At 39.7% G+C, this 20,430-nt stretch overlaps 3 protein-coding genes across 6 annotated transcripts in view; 2 read left to right on the top strand and 1 right to left on the bottom strand.

Moving 5' to 3' along the window:
• Positions 1 to 3,958: 3,958 nt before the first annotated feature.
• On the top strand, positions 3,959 to 8,107 carry LOC117754718 (uncharacterized protein C7orf57 homolog). The gene is made up of 9 exons (XM_034573856.1): positions 3,959 to 4,015; positions 4,215 to 4,261; positions 4,568 to 4,732; positions 4,834 to 4,930; positions 5,409 to 5,532; positions 6,117 to 6,196; positions 7,350 to 7,448; positions 7,784 to 7,855; positions 7,929 to 8,107. Exons 1-7 carry the CDS (start codon positions 4,005 to 4,007, stop codon positions 7,438 to 7,440), a joined length of 615 nt encoding a protein of 204 aa, XP_034429747.1. The 5' UTR covers positions 3,959 to 4,004; the 3' UTR covers positions 7,441 to 7,448; positions 7,784 to 7,855; positions 7,929 to 8,107.
• A 558-nt stretch (positions 8,108 to 8,665) lies between these two features.
• upp2 (uridine phosphorylase 2) lies at positions 8,666 to 10,745 on the top strand. Its single transcript, XM_034573855.1, has 7 exons — positions 8,666 to 8,832; positions 9,008 to 9,122; positions 9,222 to 9,380; positions 9,521 to 9,635; positions 9,734 to 9,943; positions 10,056 to 10,202; positions 10,428 to 10,745. The coding sequence occupies exons 1-7, from the start codon at positions 8,780 to 8,782 to the stop codon at positions 10,568 to 10,570; spliced, it is 942 nt and encodes a 313-aa protein (XP_034429746.1). The 5' UTR covers positions 8,666 to 8,779; the 3' UTR covers positions 10,571 to 10,745.
• A 409-nt stretch (positions 10,746 to 11,154) lies between these two features.
• LOC117754716 (coiled-coil domain-containing protein 148-like) overlaps positions 11,155 to 20,430 on the bottom strand; it is a 28,038-nt gene continuing 18,762 nt past the window's right edge. For all 4 annotated transcript variants that reach the window (XM_034573853.1, XM_034573850.1, XM_034573851.1 and 1 more), the window contains 5 exons: positions 15,683 to 15,823; positions 14,010 to 14,128; positions 12,456 to 12,573; positions 12,146 to 12,280; positions 11,155 to 11,608 (listed from right to left, as the gene is read on the bottom strand). In XM_034573853.1, the coding sequence (XP_034429744.1) occupies positions 11,465 to 11,608; positions 12,146 to 12,280; positions 12,456 to 12,573; positions 14,010 to 14,128; positions 15,683 to 15,823 (657 nt within the window). In that variant the 3' untranslated portion in view covers positions 11,155 to 11,464. The remainder of the gene's footprint in view (positions 11,609 to 12,145; positions 12,281 to 12,455; positions 12,574 to 14,009; positions 14,129 to 15,682; positions 15,824 to 20,430) is intronic.

The following is a 20,430-nucleotide window of genomic DNA, read 5'->3' on the forward strand; positions in this document are numbered from 1 at the left end:
TAATAATGTAGCAGCTACTGAGACGTTAATAGTATTATTATTAAATTATTGAATTTAGATTACTTTAGGTAATTATTAACATTTCAATGTAAGACTTATCTTGACATTGCAGCTTTGCTACATTTATTGAGCATAAAATCTGTATATTGCAACACTTCTTCTAAATATAGTCGACTTCAATATCAAAAAACAAATATTAATTATTTGAAATGTCCACTTGCTTACTGTGTGCGTATGATATTATTATTATATCATGAATAATATCTTAACGTGTACGCAACATTTAATGTCGGAGCTAATTTTGAGAGTTGCTATTGAGATCTGCTATAAAGAATTGAGATGTTAAATGAGATGTTTGTCTTCCTTTAATTCAGTTCATCTCACACTTTTATTCTGAAGCAGAAGTCTTGGCTTCCTGTCACAGACCTGTTCTCTCTGGGTGTTTGACATGTTCCACGGTTTCTCTGCTTCTCTGGCTCTGCGCATGTCTCACACTCACCATTCAGGGTGAAGAGTTCAGGCTTTGGGCAGATTTCAGACAATAAAAATGTTCGGTATGTCTCACAGCGAGCAGGGCCAGAAAACAATCTGTTAAATAACTTCAATATGTGTTTTCCAGATTATTATACAACGAGGTACAAATAACATATATATCTACCTTGCTCATAACTATTATTCACTTAAATCGATCTGTCTGTCTGTCTGTCTGTCTGTCTGTCTGTCTGTCTGTCTGTCTGTCTATCTATCTATCTATCAAGAACAGATTTTACCTCCAGGCCATCAGGTTTCTAAATGTGTAGTCTCATGACTAACCATCCTCTGCATATCTGTTTTCCTGCCTGTTTGCACTTTATTATTAGGGCCCGAGCACCGAAAGTGCAAAGGCCCTATCTGTTTTTCGTTCGATTATTCAGGAAAATGAGTCGCATTTTTGATTGCTTGAACATACTCCAAAACTCATCGAACTTTGCGGGGGCCTCAGGCCTGATGAAAATTTACGTATTCTGGAGGAATTCGACATGAGTGTGGCAAAATGGCTCAACAGCGGCCGCTAAAACGCAGGAATTCCGTCTGGTTTAACCGATCATCACGAAATTCGGGACACATGTGTATCATGACCGGATGAAAAAAAAAGCCCCCCGAACCAATTTGATTAACGCAACAGGAAGTTGGCCATTTTGGATTTCTGTCGTTTTTCACATTGTGTATTTTAACAAACTCCTCCTAGAGCTTTCATCTGATCAGCTTTAAATTCAGTGAGTGTCCTCTCAACTCAATGGAGATTAAAAGTTATTAAAAGTTTTAGTGTACGTCACACAGTCTGACTGTGGCGTTGCGTCAAAGTTTGATGATTGCCAAAAAAGAGGGATTTATTATAACTCCTCTGTGCATTGTCCAATTAGCCTCAAACCTCTTTCACACAATCACACTCCCACCCTGAACAGATCCATATGTCAATATTGACTCATCGTCACAGCGCCATCTGCTGGCAAAAAGAAGTGACATATTTTATACTTTGATGCACTGCTACTGGCTGCTTTACAATATACAGCTCAAATGAGCTCAGACAAGTCATGAGACCATGGTCAGAATTGTGACATTTCCTCAAACCGTGTAAACAAGGAGACAAAGTTGTCATAACTCCACTGTGCCGCAGATTTCATTTGATGACATTGAAGATGAGTCTTCAATGTCTTTTATGTCATCACAAGTTACTTTGATGACATTGAAGATGAGTCTTCAATGTCTTCTATGTCATCACAGGTTACATTGATGACATAGTAGATGAGTCTTCTTCTATGTCCTCAAAGGAGCCATCTTCATTTAGGAGAGCTGGATTCCAAAACACACCCACAACTCCAGCTTGATCCAATAGAACATAAGTCCTAGAGGTCCTCAGCATCAGAGATTTCCGACTCAGAATCAAGACCAAGAATTGTCTCCTCATTTTCCTCATCAACCGTAAGTCTGAAATGATTGCAACCAGCCATACTAACACTCTGGATAAAGAAAATCCAAAGCATATTTTCAAATGCATATCAATCACTCTATTAAGTATATACTGTTATATTTCGAGTTTTATTTTGTTGATCTAGCTATGGTTAGCTAGCCATAAAAGAAGCTAGCTAGCTAACAGCGAGTTAGTATTGTACATATTTCTCTTTCTCAGTAGTAATGGATTGTAAAATAAGACTTAAATGCACCAGATGTGCAAAAGCAGCTGTGTGAAATCAATGGTAGGTGTTCCGTAGTGAATACATACTGTATGGGTAAAAAAGGAAAAGGGAAAATAATGATTTGTGGTAATCAAATACAATACTTAGAATATAAAATGAGAAAATACATTAATTTCAAACATATAGCAAATAATATGCATGAAATAACACAGTAAATTAATATGGGTAAATTTTAACCCATGTTTTGCAGTAGAAGGGTAGTGATACGAAAATGATTTTTATTCAAAAAGTAACAACAGAAAAATTTAAATAAGTATTTGTGATGCTCAAAAACAAGTTAATTGTGGAATACCTGAAATACTGAATGATGAAATTAATTTACTGCAAAGATATAGAAAATAAAAACTGAGCTCGGTCACTTTTGGTCCATGTTGTGTATCAAAGGGTTACGCCGAATACTTATTTTTCTTCTTCTTCTTGTTAAATGGCGGGTGGCACCTAACGTTAAAGGTGCATTACCGCCACTTGTTTGTGACTTACTATTTAACTCCACCCAGGCATTAAATAAAAGAACATCTCAAAGGACTGATTCAGCAAAGAATTCGTGGTTGTCAGTTTGATTTAATGTCACAGTGTCAGTTGTCATAGATTCTTTTGATGTCCTAGACTGTTGCAAAGGTGAAAGATTTACGATCTGAAGACAAACAAGAGTGTTTTTGACCTGAACATCACATTTGACCACAACATGATGTTCAGGTGTTCTACTCCTACTGCCAAAAGGAGATAAGCCTCGTTTTACAACTTCAATTTGATTTAAATAAATTCTTTACAATGTGGTCTACACTTGATGGCGTGGACCATAATGCGTGATTCGTGGGCGTGGTCGAGCGCCGCGTGACGGACGCAGGAAGTGACGTGTTTATCATTCCCGCAATGCACAAAACGCACGCAAAACAGAGCCATTTTGCCCGGTCCCTGTTCGCCCTCCCCTGCGGCCGCATCAGGTCCCGAGATTCATCTCACTCGACTTTGGGAAAATGTGAAATACCTGATACTCACATGGTGAAGTAACTACACATACACATGTGAACAACTGTTTCCCACAATTGTACTTTCTGGATTCTTGATGTTCTGGGTTTGTACCCTCATGGTTGAATGCACTTATTGTAAGTTGCTTCTGATAAAAGCGTCAGCTAAATGATATGTAATGTAATGAAAGGTCCTTGATTGATAATACCAATAGATTATCAGATGGGCATTTAACTCCATATGAATTGGTAGGTCCAGGAAAAACGTAAAAACCTCAGAGAGAGCCACGTGTGAGGGATCCGTCTCCCAGGACGGACAGAAGTGCAATAGAAACAAAATAACAATATTTACAACACTGAGTAGAATAAACAGTTTGTAACCGAATGGAAAAGTGTGTCAATGTTTGAATATATTGTCAGTAATGGTGGAGTGTGTGAGTAGGTGCATTGTATGATGTGAAAAAAGGAATCACAAAGACTCTAAATGTACATATAAATATATATATATATATATATATATATATATATTGAAGACGCCAATATTTGTTTAGAATTCCAAAATGAATTGCATTATAAAACTCTCCACCAAATTCTTTATTCATGAGAAAACATACCCTGATCTTTTTATTCCTAGTTATTATGTTCGTATAATTGTGTATATAACAGTATACATAATGTATAAGAAGTGATGACCTGCTGCTGTCATCCCTGAGCAGCAGCTGTACTCCGAGCTGCATCCGTCTCCATAGCAACGCGGTCAGAAGTCCCAAACAGAGACACTTTCCGCTCCGCTGCCAAGATGTTTTCACAGTAAGTTCAACACGTCTGAATTCACCCTGAACTCCGCTTTAACTCTTTCCCACCACCGTCACTTACACTTTGTGTTGAGCTTAAGTCGCGGGTAACTTGTCTACAGTCGGGTGATGTCAGCTAGCTAACTGCTAAACTCCTAACCGTTGATGCTAATGGTGAATCCTCTCAGTGACGGGCTTTGTCTCCGTCTCCACAGAACATCACCTACACTCCTGACTCACGATGTTGAAGAGACAGAATCTGGCAAGTACAACTGTTTACACTGACTTAGTTTATACTCAGTTATAGTTTGTGTGTCTGACGAGACTAGTCTGCTGCTTCTGCTGGTTCCTGGTGGTGAGATGCTGCATAACTGTTATCACAGCGTGGGGCTAAGAGCAGGGGAGGCAAGGTTTCAATTGAACAATTCATAGAGTGTCTTTTCTTTTCCTTTTTCCCTCTCTGTGTGTGTGTGTGTGTGTGTGTGTGTGTGTGTGTGTGTGTGTGTGTGTGTGTGTGTGTGTGTGTGTGTGTGTGTGTGTGTGTGTGTGTTCGGTGTGTGGGCTACAGGTGTGACAACAGGCTACAATCCAATGAAAGCTAACATCTCCCAGATTCCTGGTCTGTCAGCCATCACCAGCTTTCCCCACGATGAGAACGCCCAAGGACGAAGACACATAGTCCGTGACACTGACTCTGACTATGTCAAGCTCGCCAAACAAGGAGGTCAAAAGGGTAAAGCCATCCTGTGACTTATACCTCCACATGTCTACCTGGTTATTCAATTACGTTCACCCTACTGTTATTATAATTTCTTTCCCGTCCTCGTTTAACAGGACTTTTGTGGCACGAGGTAACAGTTGCTGCTAAACCTAATGCATACACACCTCCAAACTGGTTCTTCCATCCGTCAGAGGACAACAGCAAACCAAGGTACTTGTTACATATGTCTTATTATTATAATGCTCTCTGACTTGTAGTCAGTTTATGATATCCATAACTAACACTACTACTTGCTGTGAATATACTACTACTGTCAGCGCTGCTACTGATTAGAATACAATCAAAATTGATCTTTGGGGGCTGATGCAGATACTGATATTAGGGAGCATTAGGGGCTGTAACCCCCAAACTGGGAGAGTAGCTCCAGCAGATCCCAGCCATCTGAAGCCTCTGTCCAGAAAAAACTTCTTGTATTGTTACCACATTACTAAACATTTTCCTCCTTTGCTATTGACTTGCTTCTGTTCCTTAATATTGTTTAAGTCCTTTTAAACAGAATGAACAGTATAAATAGTAACAATCAGACACTATAATGGCTGATGATTAGTGTTTTTTCTTTATTATATATTTCAGCCAAAATTAAGTAAAGGACACATATAATATCCCTGTGTTGTTTTTTTTCTAACAGTCTCATTAACACTGTGGAGAAGAAAATCCCTGCAGTGTTTCAACCACTGGAACCTCCCTTCGGGAGTGACAGTATGACGGCCTGGGAGAGGGGTGCTGGCAGCAACACCAGTCACAAAGAGAAGGTAAACAGAGAAATACCAAAGTCATAAAGAAAATAATTCAGCTATGAGTCAGCACAAAAACAGCTTATACTCTCGCTTCTGTTTTATTATGACCCATGTTCTATGGCAAAGTTAAAGGATTGTTAGTGATGATATACAGTTACACACTTCATTTAAGCCATTTTCACACGAACTCTGGAAAATGTCTGGAAAATTGGGTCCAGACATTTTCTGGAGTTTGCCTTTCACATATGAAGAACTTACCAGGAAATTCTCAGCATCTGACGCGAAAATATCTGTAAAATTCAGGCGAGGGGTGGTGCCTGGGTAGAGCATACATGAGGCAGGATATAATGTATAAATTACACTGCGGAAATCATGTGTTTTCGGCACTTATCACCAAAAGCTGTGGAATATCGTTATCTGTCCAAGTTGACATCTTTGTTCGCATCCTTTACTTGTGGCTCCTCTTTTTCATCCTGAGATATTTGTATTCTTTTTGTTGTTGTTTTCTGTCTCTCACCCGTTAGAAAGGTCATCGTCCCTCCCACTCACTTATATTCACATTTACAGACTGTGACTTTGTTTTGTTTTTTATTCTGCAGAACAACAACGGTCACTACGACCAGAAGGAGAAATTGCTGCCACCCAACCAAAATCTAGAGATCAGCAAATTCAGGAGGATGTGAGTTCATTTGGCCCCAAGATGGTGCTGTTGTTCTGTGGCTGGTGAAATTTGACAACGACCAGAAACAGCATTGCACAAAATAGAGATAGAATCATAGACCTGTGATCTTAGTATGTCAACACACATCAGTCATTTTCAATTGAAGTACTTAAATAAGCACATGGTTACTGGTGTTTCCAAATGATTTGACATTTATATCAGTGTAAGTCAGTGCTTATTACCATAACAGCGCATTACAAAATATGATTGATCCATATTTTAGATTATTTTTATTTATTTGTAAATTGTAGGCCACATTTCTCTATGTTGTGATGACTAAGCAGAAAAACTTCTGGGCGGGTCCCCCACTCGGGTCAAAGTGAACAGCACACAGAGCTGAAGACAAACCTGGATGTTCACCCCTGTGTTTGTTTTTGCGAACAGCTGGTCTGTGCTGTGTGTCCTTGTACCTTTGGGAAAATGTCACTGACTTACCAACAAAAGGAAAAAAATAAACTAAAAAAACCTCAGATGCCTTTCCAAAGAGACGAGACAGTAAACAGAGTGGTCCTAGGACGTGTAGGGTTATGACGCTGTATTTCACCGAATCCAGAAAGGAGGGCTGAATAAAAACAATCATATGCGAGTCATCAGCTTGACAACAGAGTGTAGAATGTTTAATAAAGACGAGTGACTGTCTGAAAACAATGATCTAATGATAATGATATTGATCTCTAATTTGATTTTATCCTTTGGTTTTACTTTAAGTATTCCAGGGTTTATATATAATGTATTGCAAGGTGTCCTTAGGTGTTTAGAGAGGTGCCATGAAATAAAATGTATTATTATATGTATCTGAGTTGCTGGTACGGTACAAGATAAACAGAAATCTGACGAATGCAAATACCAGTATATGACCTTTTGGCAGGAAACATTTGTAATGAGTAACCAGAGTTTGTGTGGATATACAGAGTCAGAGGGATAGGGTCCATATTTGATGTTTAAACTGAGTCTGTTGTCATCTTTCTCCGGTTATTGTGAAACTTTAATGGCAAAACACATTTGCGTTACATTTGTAACCACAGAAGAACCATCTGGTCTGATGTTCATTAAAATGCTTCACACATTTTTCTGCTTCCACCACATTTGTAACTTCATGTCTCTCTCACAGGGTTCACGACAAGAGACCAGCTCCGATCGACATGTCAAAGCTGTTGAGCTTTGGTTACGCAGACGAAGACAAACCAACTAGCCAAAACTGACATGTCAAGTGAGTAAGCACAGTGTTTCTGTTAGAGTTCTACCTGCTCGCCATAAATCACTTCCTTTTATTGCTTTTTCAATGGCGCTATTAAACCTCACCTCTGGTTTAATAAAAAGGAAATTAAACTAAGCTGCTGAGCATTGTAATTATTGATTTTATGAGACTCATTCTCTGGATATAGAACGTAATGAAATGATGTTCACAAAATCTGAGGTGTGACGATTTGAGGCTTCAGCCATTAGGAATTTATGGTGCATCATTTAAAGAGATGATAAGTGAATTATGTGATAATGAATCGGTGACTGACTCATATGTTCATGTATGTGTTCCCATGTCAACAGATTAGAAGACTGCCAGTGCATGGAAAACTAACCTCTAACTAATCCTCTCCTCCGACAACCCTCACCTCTTCACACCGTCATGCTGAGCTACACCAAATATGTTACTTGTCATGTGTCTTTTACTCAAGTGTGAAGGTGCATCACTGAAATAATGTTAGGACCTTCTATTTTTCATGAATGTTAGTGGCGTCTCATTACCTGCGTTTCTTAAATTAGGAAGGCGCCAGATGGAAAGGTCCTGTGTTACAAGTTTGTTTTTTTGTGTGTTTTTAAATCTGTAAAAAAGCGGTTTTCAGGAATAAAAAATTGAGAATTTCAACAAAATTAAAATGTTTCACAATCTTCTTGACTTGCCCGATAATACAGCAAACAATGACACATTTTCTGGGACATGTAAGAAGTGGAAAATTGCTCTTAAAGCAAATGACACAGTGTTTAATTCGATTTTGTTTGCTCGGAACATGTACCCTGAACAAACAGCGCCTCTGTTGGTTGTTCACTAAGTTGGTCATGTTTGTGTCGTGTTTTTTCCTACGCCAATGAGTTGCCTGCGCATGTCAAGAGGTTATCGCAGTGTTCTTTGGGGCAAGTTATCCATTACCTTCTGATTGGTTATTGTTAAGACATTACAACACTCGTGTTTATGTGAGGTTCAGACATAATGGCTGTTTTCGTCACATGGGTTGTTTACATTGCCGTCAATGTGATTTTCCCATTGCTCCTTCAGAGCTTGGACCTGTGCCAATCGCCTTTTCATCTGATTGATCTTGTTCTGTTTGTTCACGGCCGCTGGATGTTTTTGTGAGGCTGAGGACAGGTGCTACGCCTCCTTTCTGGAGCCAATCAGTTCCAAGGTCAGAGGTCACCTCTATATCAGCTCTGCCGTCGGACAACTCTTATTCGAATCTCAGCGACGAGCAGCAGCGAACATTTGGAGGTTTTAACACCAGAGCAACTTTGAAGACTTTTCTTGGTTTCAAATCGTCTCCTGCAATCATGGCACCGATTTTACTGAACTGTATGGGGAGTGAGCACAATGAGTATATCAAGTGAGTATCTGAAATACTTTTTCTTATTTTTTGCTCTTAAAAAACATTTTCCATCAACATGTGCCTCATGTCAATGTGTTTGAATGTCAATTCAGAGCATACTTTACGTCCTGATTTTGGATTCACTTAAGCTCGTGTCCATGTAGTAATATCAAGCACTAAATTGTTTTCGAAGACAACACGTCCAGGTGAAAAATCCCTACTTGGAGAGCATGGAGGAGGATATTCTCTACCACTTCAGCTTGAGCAACAAGACTCACAACCTTCCAGAAATGTTTGGAGACATTAAGGTTCGTGAAATAAGGGTCAGATTGAGAAGAAAACCGAATTTGGGGAAACCCGGGAAACAAAATTCAACAATGTTCTTTCTCTCTTTCTGTTTCCCACAGTTTGTGTGTGTTGGTGGCAGCGCGAATCGCATGAAAGCCTTCGCCCAGTTCATCCACCAGGAGCTGCAGCTGCCAGGAAACCCAGAGGAAATCAAAGATATCTGTGAGGGCACTGATCGCTACTGCATGTACAAAGTGGGACCAGTGCTGTCGATAAGTGTAAGTGCTCCATAACCAGTTCTTACACTAGAGGACATAAATTGCTGAAGTGGAAAGTCATTCAAATGTTAAATTACTGCTGTAAGTAATAATTGTGTAGTGGATTTTTAAACTTTTTCCATCCACTGTACGTATAACAGCATGGAATGGGCGTCCCCTCCATCTCCATCATGCTGCACGAGCTCATCAAACTGCTGCACCATGCCCAGTGTCGTGATGTGGTCCTCTTTCGCCTCGGAACATCCGGTGGAGTCGGTAAGAACATGTTTTATTTTGTGTGTGTTAAAGGTGAAAGGTTAGAAGTTGGCTTAAACTTTCATACGAGACTAATTTCTTCGCCCTGTCGTCTCCAGGTCTGGCTCCAGGGACCGTGGTGATCACAGACAAAGCGGTGGACTACTCCTTCCGTGCCCAGTTTGAGCAGGTGGTTCTGGGTAAAGTCATCACCAGGAGCACCGAGCTAGACGAGGGGGTGGCCAGAGATCTTCTGCAGTGCTCCTCCGAGCTGCAAAAATTTCCATCAGTGATCGGAAACACCATGTGCACCAGCGACTTCTACGAAGGTACAAACAATATGCAATGCTCATATTTGGTATTCCCTTAACAGCACAGGAAACAATCTCTGCAGGTGACACACATGTGGTATTGACAGCTTCCTGTATTGTGTCTCTCCAGGTCAAGGCCGACTGGACGGGGCGCTGTGCTCCTTCTCTCACGCTGAAAAACTGGAGTATCTGAGGAAAGCGTACGAGGCCGGAGTGAGGAATATTGAAATGGAGTCCACTGTATTCGCTGCCATGTGCCGCGTCTGTGGTCTCAAAGGTATTGTTTTTTTGTTATAAAACGTAGAACATTGTGTACAGTGGAGCGACTCATTGGGGGCTTTAAACACATATTCTCCCAGAAAGAACTTTCTTTAATTAGCCTAATTTGATATTGGTCAAAACAATGATATCATCATTTGAAGAAAATAGATTTAAGGAATAGGGACATGTCACATCTTAACGTCTCACGGCTCACACTGAAAGATTTAATTTCTCTCTCCAGCGGCTGTGATCTGTGTTACGTTGCTGAACCGCTTCGAGGGAGACCAGATCACCTCCACTCATGATGTGCTGACGGAGTACCAGCAGAGACCTCAAGTCTTAGTGTCCCACTACATCAAGAAACGCCTGGGACTCATTGACTGAGACGTCTGCCTCCCCCACCCCAGCATTCCCCAAAACATGTATAAAGCTTTGACTGACATGTGGATATGTATATATTAATGTATAAACTGTACTGTATAATATGTTAATATGTGTATTAGACACTTATTTTATAAACTATTAAGATTTCTTTGATGATATAAATATGCTAAAATATGAAGTTATGTATAAATATAAGTATTTATTGTATTTTTTGATTTGAATACTTTGGTGCTTATGTATGGAAACTGTGATTTTCAAAATAATGGTCTTCTGTACGTTGATTTTCATACTTGACTCTTGAATTTTCCTCGAGTTGATTTTATTCCAAATGATTTGAACATTTGGAATAAAAATCATCAAATTGGTTTGTAGTCTCTTAGAGAGTTTTTCCCCCATTATATGCTCATTAGATGAGAAGCACTTGTATTCCTTAGTGATTTTCACTTAAAATATGAGAAGAGTAAAGGGACATTCCTATAATTTAAATTCAGTTGTGAACGTGTTATTAAATACTCAGAGTAAAGATTGTGCAATATAAGCTTGTTTATGCAAATGCAAAGTTACAGCAGGTGACATAAGAGGTGAATAAACATTGATAAATGTGCAGGAAAGTCATCTCAATGTGTTGGATATATATGTTTATTGTGACTATGAAAAAGTCTGTGATATTGTATTTCTCAATGGGTTCTGTAGAGTATAAAACTAAAACAAAATAAAAACAATAAAAGTTGACAATGGTAAGTGTCGTGTCGTGGTCAATACTGTAGGTGCAAGTTTTACTTTGTACAGCTCAACTGTGTGAACAGTGAATATACTTACACATTCATCTCAGTGAAATGTAATATATATAATCACATAATGCTTAGTTTGGTGCGACATTGTTCAAGTCCTTGGTCAGAATTTGATCACGGATTTAGTGTCTCGGCGAGGTGGCTTTGGGGGCTGTATAACAGACAGAACCTCTTTGGCGTACAGGCTCTGGTGCAGACCCGCCTCCCGGAGCGCCTGCTCAACCCGCACTCTCGGATCAGACACAATCTGGAAAACAAATGTAAAAAAACACAGTAAATCATACATTTCCAGCTGTTTCACTCTAGATCACACCCTCAAGGTTACCATTGTTTGTTTTTATGGTTTACTACACATTCAATTCTTGAAAACAAGATGAATTACTAATCCTTCATGGTTTGGTAGATGATCCCAGTTTGACAATCATTAGTCATTGCCGGCGTTACACAATAACGACACTCTAACCTGCTCTCTGCAGTGGTGACAACACCTGACAAACTGTCTCAACAGTGCACTGACTGACTTGGTGAGCTTGAGATCAAGGCTATGTTCACAGGTCTGTGGGATGAGGACAAAGATTGTTTGCCCAGCTTGCATAATTTCTCCCACTGCACGGGTCATTGCTCCGCTGCACCCAGGATGAAACGAAACATAAACGACTGGATATGCTCAAGAGGAGCGGGGGGGAGGGAGAGGCCTTGTAGTATCATGCGATGTGGGGCAAAGGTACGGAGTTCGGGGGCAAACAATCATGCAACTGTGGAGATTTTTGTGGAGACATCTCACCTGTGTGTCTGTGTATGTGTTAATACTGTAGAGAGGCCTCTGGAGCTCGCACTCCTTTACATTCAAGAGTCGACTCCTCCAAGCCTCAGTATCTGCCATCATCCTCTCTGGGTCCGCCTCTGCCACCACCCCAACCTGAGGTGAACAGGGGGAAAAAGCATTTAATAAATAGTGATAATATACCTTATGTCTGCCATAAGGTGGCAGTGCTGCCTCATCTCAGACGAGGATGCGTCCAAGTCTTCCCTGGTGGGTCATTTCAACTAACAAGAGCGAATTAGAGTGGCAGAAAGAGCAGATAATGATCCACCTGGTTTCTGAGAGCTTCCAGACGATTCTGCTTCTCCTCTTCTTCTCTCTGATGCTCAAGCTCCCGAGCCTCTCTCTCCTCCGCTCGCCGCTGCAACATGTCTGCCCTAAACTGCACCCTGGATGGAGAGGAGGTGTGGACGTCAGACCTTAAACAGCCCCTTTGCTCTTCCTCTCTCTGCCACAACCACAACCAACATTTTTCTATTGCTCCTGACACTGCATGGCTCTGGGGCTGTGGAGGGGTTTTATGGAGCTGCCGGAGAATAGCTCCTTTCCCATCATCTGTTTTTATCGCTCTCCCAGCCTCTCATGATTCTTCATTCTCATTCCTGCCAGAGTTCGCTCTCACAGCCAAAGTCAACACTGTTATATGGTATTAACTGCAGTCTCTGCAGAGAAATACTCAGCAAATCAAACCAAATGGGAGATTTTTTATTCCCCAAGAAGAATTTATTCTTCAAGGGTAACTTCACATCAGACTGCATAACAATGTTTCTGGTTGAACGTTTCAAGTGTGTTGCACTTAAGAAGTAGAAAGGACAAGACTGAGCAAAGTACACAGAGACACCGGCACTCTATCTATATTTCCTGAGTGTTTCATAATGATGACAGGCACCTATGTGGAGGAGTTTAAGTAGAAATTCAGCCCTTAAATACATTTTTACGTGATAAATCTGTGATATTCAGTGTAATCCAGGAGGTGTTTGAATGCAAGGTGATCAATCTCCCTTGTTCAGCATTTCAGTTAGAAGAATATTTCAGCTGTTTAGCATTGCACTTCCATAAAGTTAGGTGGCTCATGATGGGCAGATTGGAAACGCCCACATCTTTAAAACTTTGCTTGTTGCTGCAAACATGTGGGTCCTCAAGCCAAACTGAGACAATGATTACATAGTCTTGGTTGTTTTCTCCAATTAGAAAAAAGCCACAACTGCTTCTATCAACAGTTTCAATCTGGTTTTAGATTACCCCGTAGTACTAAAACAGCTCTTCTTCAGTTCTTCTGTTAACCGTTGATTCAGGGAACTCTGCGGTTTTGGTGCTTTTAGACCTGACACTGTCAATCATAAGATCCTATTATCACGTCTCATACTGTGTGCAGTCATAGAAAACTCCAACTCCCTAAATTGGATTCAGTTGTACCTGACGGACAGGATTTATTTGTCTAGGCGAATATTCTTTGTTCCCTGCTTATATATTATATATAATTATATATATATATTATTTTCATATTTTAAGCCTGTTGAGCACTTTGGTCCACTGTAGTTGTTTTAAATGTGCTATATAAATAAACTTTGACTTGACTTGACAACTAGATTGATTTTGACATGTATAATCAGTGGAGTGCACTGCAAATAATTGTATCATTGTTGTTACATCACAAGACTTTAGTAAGGCTGATACTGGATGTATGGATACAAATGAAAAATATGTTTTTGTGACACACCAGTGAGCCCATAAGCAAAAAAAGTAATTGTTACAAAGTAAATGATTGGTGATGGGACATAACATCAACACTACAATACTCAAGGTCCCATGTTGCAACACTCACCTCTCTTTATCTTTCCTCGCCTGCTCCTCCATGACGCTCCTCAGATTAGCGAGTCTCTCTTGATCCCTGTGCTCCAGCTCCTCCCTCCTCTTCTCCTGCTTTAAATAAAACTGCCTGACCTGAAGGAAAACAACAACAAATGCTTAATGACATGTCCTATTGATTGTGACAGAGTGGTAATCAGATAAGTGTAACTAGAAGGAATGAGATGATATTTCAATGTCTGGCAGACTATTGTGCTAAATTATATGGAATGCAATGCAACCTAAATGCTGTCATTAATCAGTGTCTCAGGATGCCCATGATCTGCTGGCAGACCCCTGAGGGGAGAGTTAATTAAACAGTCAGACACACACACACACAGACACACACACACAAACACTGCATTCTGGTGTAGTTGTACCTATGAGGACAATAACTAAATTAGTTTTCAAAATATAACATTGCAACAATGTTTGCTCTCAGTTTGACCTCCATCCACAATTAATTACTTAAAACAGTGAAGCCAAAAATGATTATCAACTTGTAGCCAGTGTCATTTTATCTAATTTAAACTGAATCTTTATGATACAGCAGCAGGTTTTATTTTAGACACAGCTCCCGGTGTCACAAATGAAAATATGTTTTTATTATCCAACACATTCAAGTGATTTGAATTTGTTCACAGTCGGCATCAACTTTTCTGTGAGCAGTCACTTATTTGTACCGGCACCAAAAGGTCTTAGCGTGGGCTGACGTGCCATATTTTATTTGCTATTATGGAGTGAATTATTTGCTATCGTGGAGTTTTTTCTGTGAAGCCATTGCTAGATGATTGCTGAGTGCTGAGCCAGTATGTCTCTTACTTCTTTTTTACTTCTTTTTTTTTTACTTTTTAGGCTATTTTCCCAGAATACCTTTAACATCCATGTAAACATAAACCATCTATAGAGTACATATTCTCCATGTTATGATATATAAGGTGATTCCTGCTGGGGACAGCCCTGGGTTTTTGGTTGAGCAGGTAATTTAATATAAATGTATCTTGTTTTCCCCTCAAAATAATAAAGTGTTATGCAGAAGATAAGTTACAAATAGAATCTAGGGGTCTAAAGCAAAGAACAAAAAAAGCCATCTATCAATTAGAGAGGACATTTGCTGTCATATCCCTTCTACAACTAGAAACTAAATAGAGTGCATACCTTCACCAAGGCCCACCAGTTCTCTTACATTTAATAAAGCCGCACTAAACTGCACAAACTCATAGATTTCAGTCCCCTAAACATGCCTGATTCATTTAATCAATACTATTTATTAATCCCTTATTTAAATGTCAAAAAAACACAATTCCTGGATCTTCCCCTTTGTTTGGATCCATGCGAAAATGTAAATAATTCTGTCTGGGCCTACGTTCTGCAACATTTCATGGAAATCTGTAAGGTATATTTTGCGTAAACCTGCTTACAATCAACAAACAGACGGAAAACAAAAACATAACCTCCTTGGCGGAGGTAATAATGTATTAACTGAAATGGCTTTTATCATAACATGTTATTTTTCCAAAAAATTGAAATCCGATACATGGAATCATGCATTAGAGTGAGACACAGCTTTTAGCTTGCACACAATTGTATGCATAATTGCCAAACGATGAGGTTGACACTTTGTGATGGGTGCGATGAAGACAACATTACTTTTGCTTTCTGCTGTGACCTGATGGTGGCCACCTTCTCCTGCTCCCTCTTAAACCTCGCTTCTTCCTCTGCTTGTTGTCGATCAGCTATAGCTGCCTCCAGCTTCGCCACCTCCTCCTGCTGGGCCCGCCACCGCTGCAGCTACAAACACACACACACACACACACACACACAAATACACACAAATACACATCAGGGAGAACACAGAACACAGATTATTGTACATTAACGGCTGTCTTGAAAGAATCTTTCACTGGGGGACAACCAGCTGAGCCCCAGTGCCATGGTGTCAAGATGTGGCATGAACTTTTAGAGGTGTCACAGCTGCCTTTCACAGTTTGTGTTAGATGACCTCAGGACCTGTTAAAGCATTGACTCATAATGAAAGTCTGTGTGTCTCAGCCCTGTAACACGCAGCACTTATTCTTGTGAGGAGAATGTTGTCCTTATGCATCAGCTAAAAAATCCCAAAGAGTCGAGTAAAACAGACAAATTTTCACCTTCATTCCCATCCAGCCTTTACACTGAAAAGATTCTGAGCATTAACGTTTAGTTTAAATCTACTCAGCAAAGATGCATCTCCAAAAAGTCAGCTTATAATGAAAAAAAGCAAATGGATGGATGTTTTTGTCACTAGCATTATCCAGTTGGGATAGAAGGGCACTTATGAAACTATTTGTAAACCCTACGTAATTTCTGAAAGTACAGTTATCATATGGATGTCCTGACAGAACACAGACAAATATTTTCTAGCTGCAAGAGCGTTGAATGTGTGTGATTGTGTCATCATAGCGAAACGTCTGTCCTGAGACACCTATTATATCAGGAACCACCAGAGGGACAGTCCAGAGCAGCTGTTTATGGGTTTGTGGACAAGATTCAAGATTCACTTTAATTATCCTTAAGCAACACAAGATTGTTTATAACGCTACTCATTAAAAAAACAAAAGCTATATACATGGATGAATAAATAATAATAAGTAATAACAAACTTCTGTCATGGTGGAGTGTGGAGAAGAGGAGCTTAGTAGTCTCACAGCCTGGGGAGAGAAACTGCTTAAGTTACAAAAGTGGTGTGTAATCGAGATCAAAATGAAGGCAGAGCGGGTCTGGTCTGACCCATGAGTACTCAATACTCAAGTAATAACGTAGTATTGTAATAATGTAGTATTGATTACTGAGCATCAGCATGTTGATGAGTATTGTGGTTGGTATGATCCCTTCGCAAGGTTTCTACAACTGTTCTAAAATTATGTTCAGCTCTTTTACACACACACAAGGTTTGTGCAGCTATCGGCTATCTTACTTGGACGTTACATTGACTGCCATTCATTGTGGACAGCCTAACCAGAAATGACCAGGTTTTGGTCCCAGTCTACTGGTCCTCATGTTGGAAAAGGTCCTACAGTGGTAAAAAAAAATGAGTCCAAACACACATGCACACACATACGGCCCCAACACCCAACATTTGCCAGGGAGTCGATGAGTGAGTGACAGGTTGGTAATGCAGCAGCCTCTCTGTGGCGAGCCGGGTATTTTAAGTGTTGCATTTCAACCGGGTGGACTCACAGATCTATATCAGAAGAGAGCTTAGGAATCCCCGAAGGACCAAACTGCAAATTAACATGGTCTCAAACACATCAGCACCAGTGGTATCATCAAGTCGCTCATCCTCGCTCATCCTCGCCGAACAAAAAGCAGCAGGTGTGTGTTTGAGAGAGGATTTGAGGCTTGCAGATTCAGTGACATCTTTTAAATCACTTCTCAAAACGCATCTTTTTAGGAAAGATTTGTATTAATTCCAGTTACTATAAATCCTATATTATTGTTGGAGGTCTTGTTTGTTTTTAATCTTGAATTATTGACTGTTTTATTTCACTCTGCCCCGTCATATTTTATCTTGTTTTAACTTTGTACCTTTGTTTTGAAAAGTGCTGTATAAATAAAGTTTATTATTATTATTATTACTAAAACAATCAAGCCTCTATTCAAGTTTGACCGCGTTCAAGCTGCAGATATAACATATATCTTCATTAGAAATCAAAATGCTCTAGAATGCAGGTGTTTAGCGGATCTGTTTTCCTGAAACACAGAAACTCAATATGTGATTTTTGTGACAAGAGGACCAAACCTGAATAATGAGCAATGACTGAGAAACCATGGGGACATTATTGTCTGTGCAGCTACACCCATGCTTTTACAGTTTCCTTGTACATCTGCTGCTCTTTCCTTTGAATTGTGTTAAAATGCCATGTACACCTGTACATGTTGGTATTGATTCTATTACTGCCTCATGCTAAATGAACCTGTGATTGTGAAAGGTCACAGTGATCATTCTATTGACTACTGCTGTGTCCCTCAGGCAAAACATCAGAACTATATAAACCTCATCAACACATTTACATTTCAATATAGATTGAAATCATGCCTGTTTTCTTGCTACATTACATTTTGGACAAAGGGAATAAAACTTATAGTGTATGGAACAAACCATTTTAGAGACATCGGCAATGCTTATGTTATATTCCATGTGTGTTTAGGCTTCATTTTTAATTTACCTGTTACCTATACCTATAATATTCCCCCTGCATGGGAAAATAAAGACTAACATTACATTTAAATAGTGAATAAAATCTACAAACAACTTATTAATTATAAGATGCTTTTTCATAAAGTGTATATAGATACAGTATATATCTAGGGGCTCAATATACTAAAATTATCCATATTTTGGGGCCTTCTGGTGGTGGAGTGGTCAAAAACACTAACCATAAAGGTCAATGTCTCCAGTTCGATTCTGGTGTGGGGCCTTTCCTGCACATACATTTAGTTTGCTTTTTAGCTGTTAATTTATTCGTATTTTCTACTGGGCAGACCATATTTTGAGTTTAGATGAAGACAGCCTATATTATGAGTCACATTATCTTTAAATTCATTCTTTTCATACTATTGAGAAGGTTAATGAAAAGACTTAATGTTAAATATTCTCTATATGCTCAGAAATGTCCCTATAACCCCCATAGCACAGTTTATAATCTTGTGTCAATCTACAGGAAACATTAAAAGGTAAATGATTGTAGAGTAAACAGATGAGGATAAGGCTTATCAAGTGGGTGAAGGACAAGAAATAGGTTTAAAATTTCAATAACAATTGTTATATCTCCACTGGTCAGTGGCAGTTCGTCTTTATACAATGTCATGTAACCAGAACAAGACCTTTATGTCTTATGAGGGATGCCTTGTTTTTTTCTTTTTTGTAAATACAGAAAAAACAGGCACTTACATAATAAAACCATCTGTCAAGCTTGGGTGTGCTGAAGATAAGATACCTGCATGTTTGATGTAGTCAAACCATGAGTACTGGAGTGGGCGGGTCATGGGAAGCACATACTTTGCGACATACAAACATGTGACAGATAACACTTTCTTGGTTTTGTTTTTTTCCACAGTCATATAAAGAGAAGTTCATTTGCAAAGTCAGGTCACATAGGGTAACGATTCTTTAAAGCTTCGCTCGCTGTGAGAAAAGTGAGATCCATAATGATTGCTGAATGTATTTTGTATGTCTTTCTGGTTTTCAGCGGAGATGAAAAGCGTTTTGGTGGAGCACAAAGGGAATAAAATGCTCATTATGTACAGTCTGCAGTAATTTGTCACTGGAATCTCATTTTCAGTGAGTGCAGCTAGAAATGGGATACCATCCTGTTTTGTTTTTTTCCCGTGGCAGCACAGAAAAGACTGCAGAGATGTCAGAATAACAAAAGAATAATAGCCTTTTTATCTGCACACTGCAGCCCGCCTCCAATCCTTTTGTTAATGTAACTGTACAGTTTCAGTGATGTCTTCTGTCAGGGGGGTGGGGTGGTTGCAGCGTCCGCCATCTTTCATTTGGTCATTTAATGACAAACCTGAGCGATGTAACAGATGAGTGAAACTCTACAAATCTTAAACCAGAATCGTTGCTGTGAATTAGAGCAGCAAACAGACGAGGACGGGAGGTGTATTTATAAGAGCAGCGCCACTCATCCATAAGAGCGGCCTCTCTACTGAGTGGCATTAATGACACATGCAATCTACTGAGGCTTTAAAGGGACAAGAACTACTGTCCATTAAGGGAGACGAGGAAAAATGAAAGCGTGCAATTATCTTTACATTTTCACGGAACAATAAGAAGGTACATCAGAAGAAAACCTCCTACATACTCCATGCTAGTCTGTGGGCAATTACTTTCTCAGAGAGTTGTCAGCTGAAAGAAACTGCGTGGCCCAACTCAAATCAGCCTCGTCCGTTTGGCCACCAGAGGGATGAAGAGCTGTTCTTGTTAGTCGCTAACACTTAGCGACAGGGGATGTGCAAACACCCAGTGCCTCCAGAGAATACTGCAGGAAAGGAGATCAAGTCAGCATAAGTTCACATGTGATAGTGCTCTTTATATGTCAAAGTACTCTGGAGAGCAGGAAATGAAAAATGAGCCCTCGCAAGGAAAAGAAAAACCCCATCTTATGAAAACTTTTCTTCTTTCGATGGTTATGTCATCTTTCCTGTTGGTCGGCTCATCTCTTCCCCACCTGAGCATCCTGGAACAATGTGCCATCCCTCCAGGCTTTATTTACTCATGTGGAAAAACACAGTCTCTCATCAAAGATGCCTGGGAGTGAGCTATAAGTGGGAGGCAAAATGAAAGCAAGGACAGAATGAAAGGCTGGAATGAGGAGTAACACCCAGAACAATGCCAGCTAATTACAGCC

Source organism: Hippoglossus hippoglossus, chromosome 21 (assembly GCF_009819705.1).
Source record: "Hippoglossus hippoglossus isolate fHipHip1 chromosome 21, fHipHip1.pri, whole genome shotgun sequence".
NCBI lineage: Eukaryota > Metazoa > Chordata > Actinopteri > Pleuronectiformes > Pleuronectidae > Hippoglossus > Hippoglossus hippoglossus.

What these genes read in the sequence shown, in the direction of transcription:
- LOC117754718 (XM_034573856.1), top strand. An exon ending in TGTTGAAGAGACAGAATCTG is followed by an intron (nt 4,262 to 4,567) that starts GCAAGTACAACT and finishes TGTGGGCTACAG; the next exon opens with GTGTGACAACAGGCTACAAT. An exon ending in ACACCAGTCACAAAGAGAAG is followed by an intron (nt 5,533 to 6,116) that starts GTAAACAGAGAA and finishes TTTATTCTGCAG; the next exon opens with AACAACAACGGTCACTACGA.
- upp2 (XM_034573855.1), top strand. Translation starts at nt 8,780, where the DNA reads ATGGCACCGATTTTACTGAACTGTATGGGGAGTGAGCACAATGAGTAT. An exon ending in CGGAACATCCGGTGGAGTCG is followed by an intron (nt 9,636 to 9,733) that starts GTAAGAACATGT and finishes TGTCGTCTCCAG; the next exon opens with GTCTGGCTCCAGGGACCGTG. An exon ending in CCGCGTCTGTGGTCTCAAAG is followed by an intron (nt 10,203 to 10,427) that starts GTATTGTTTTTT and finishes TTCTCTCTCCAG; the next exon opens with CGGCTGTGATCTGTGTTACG.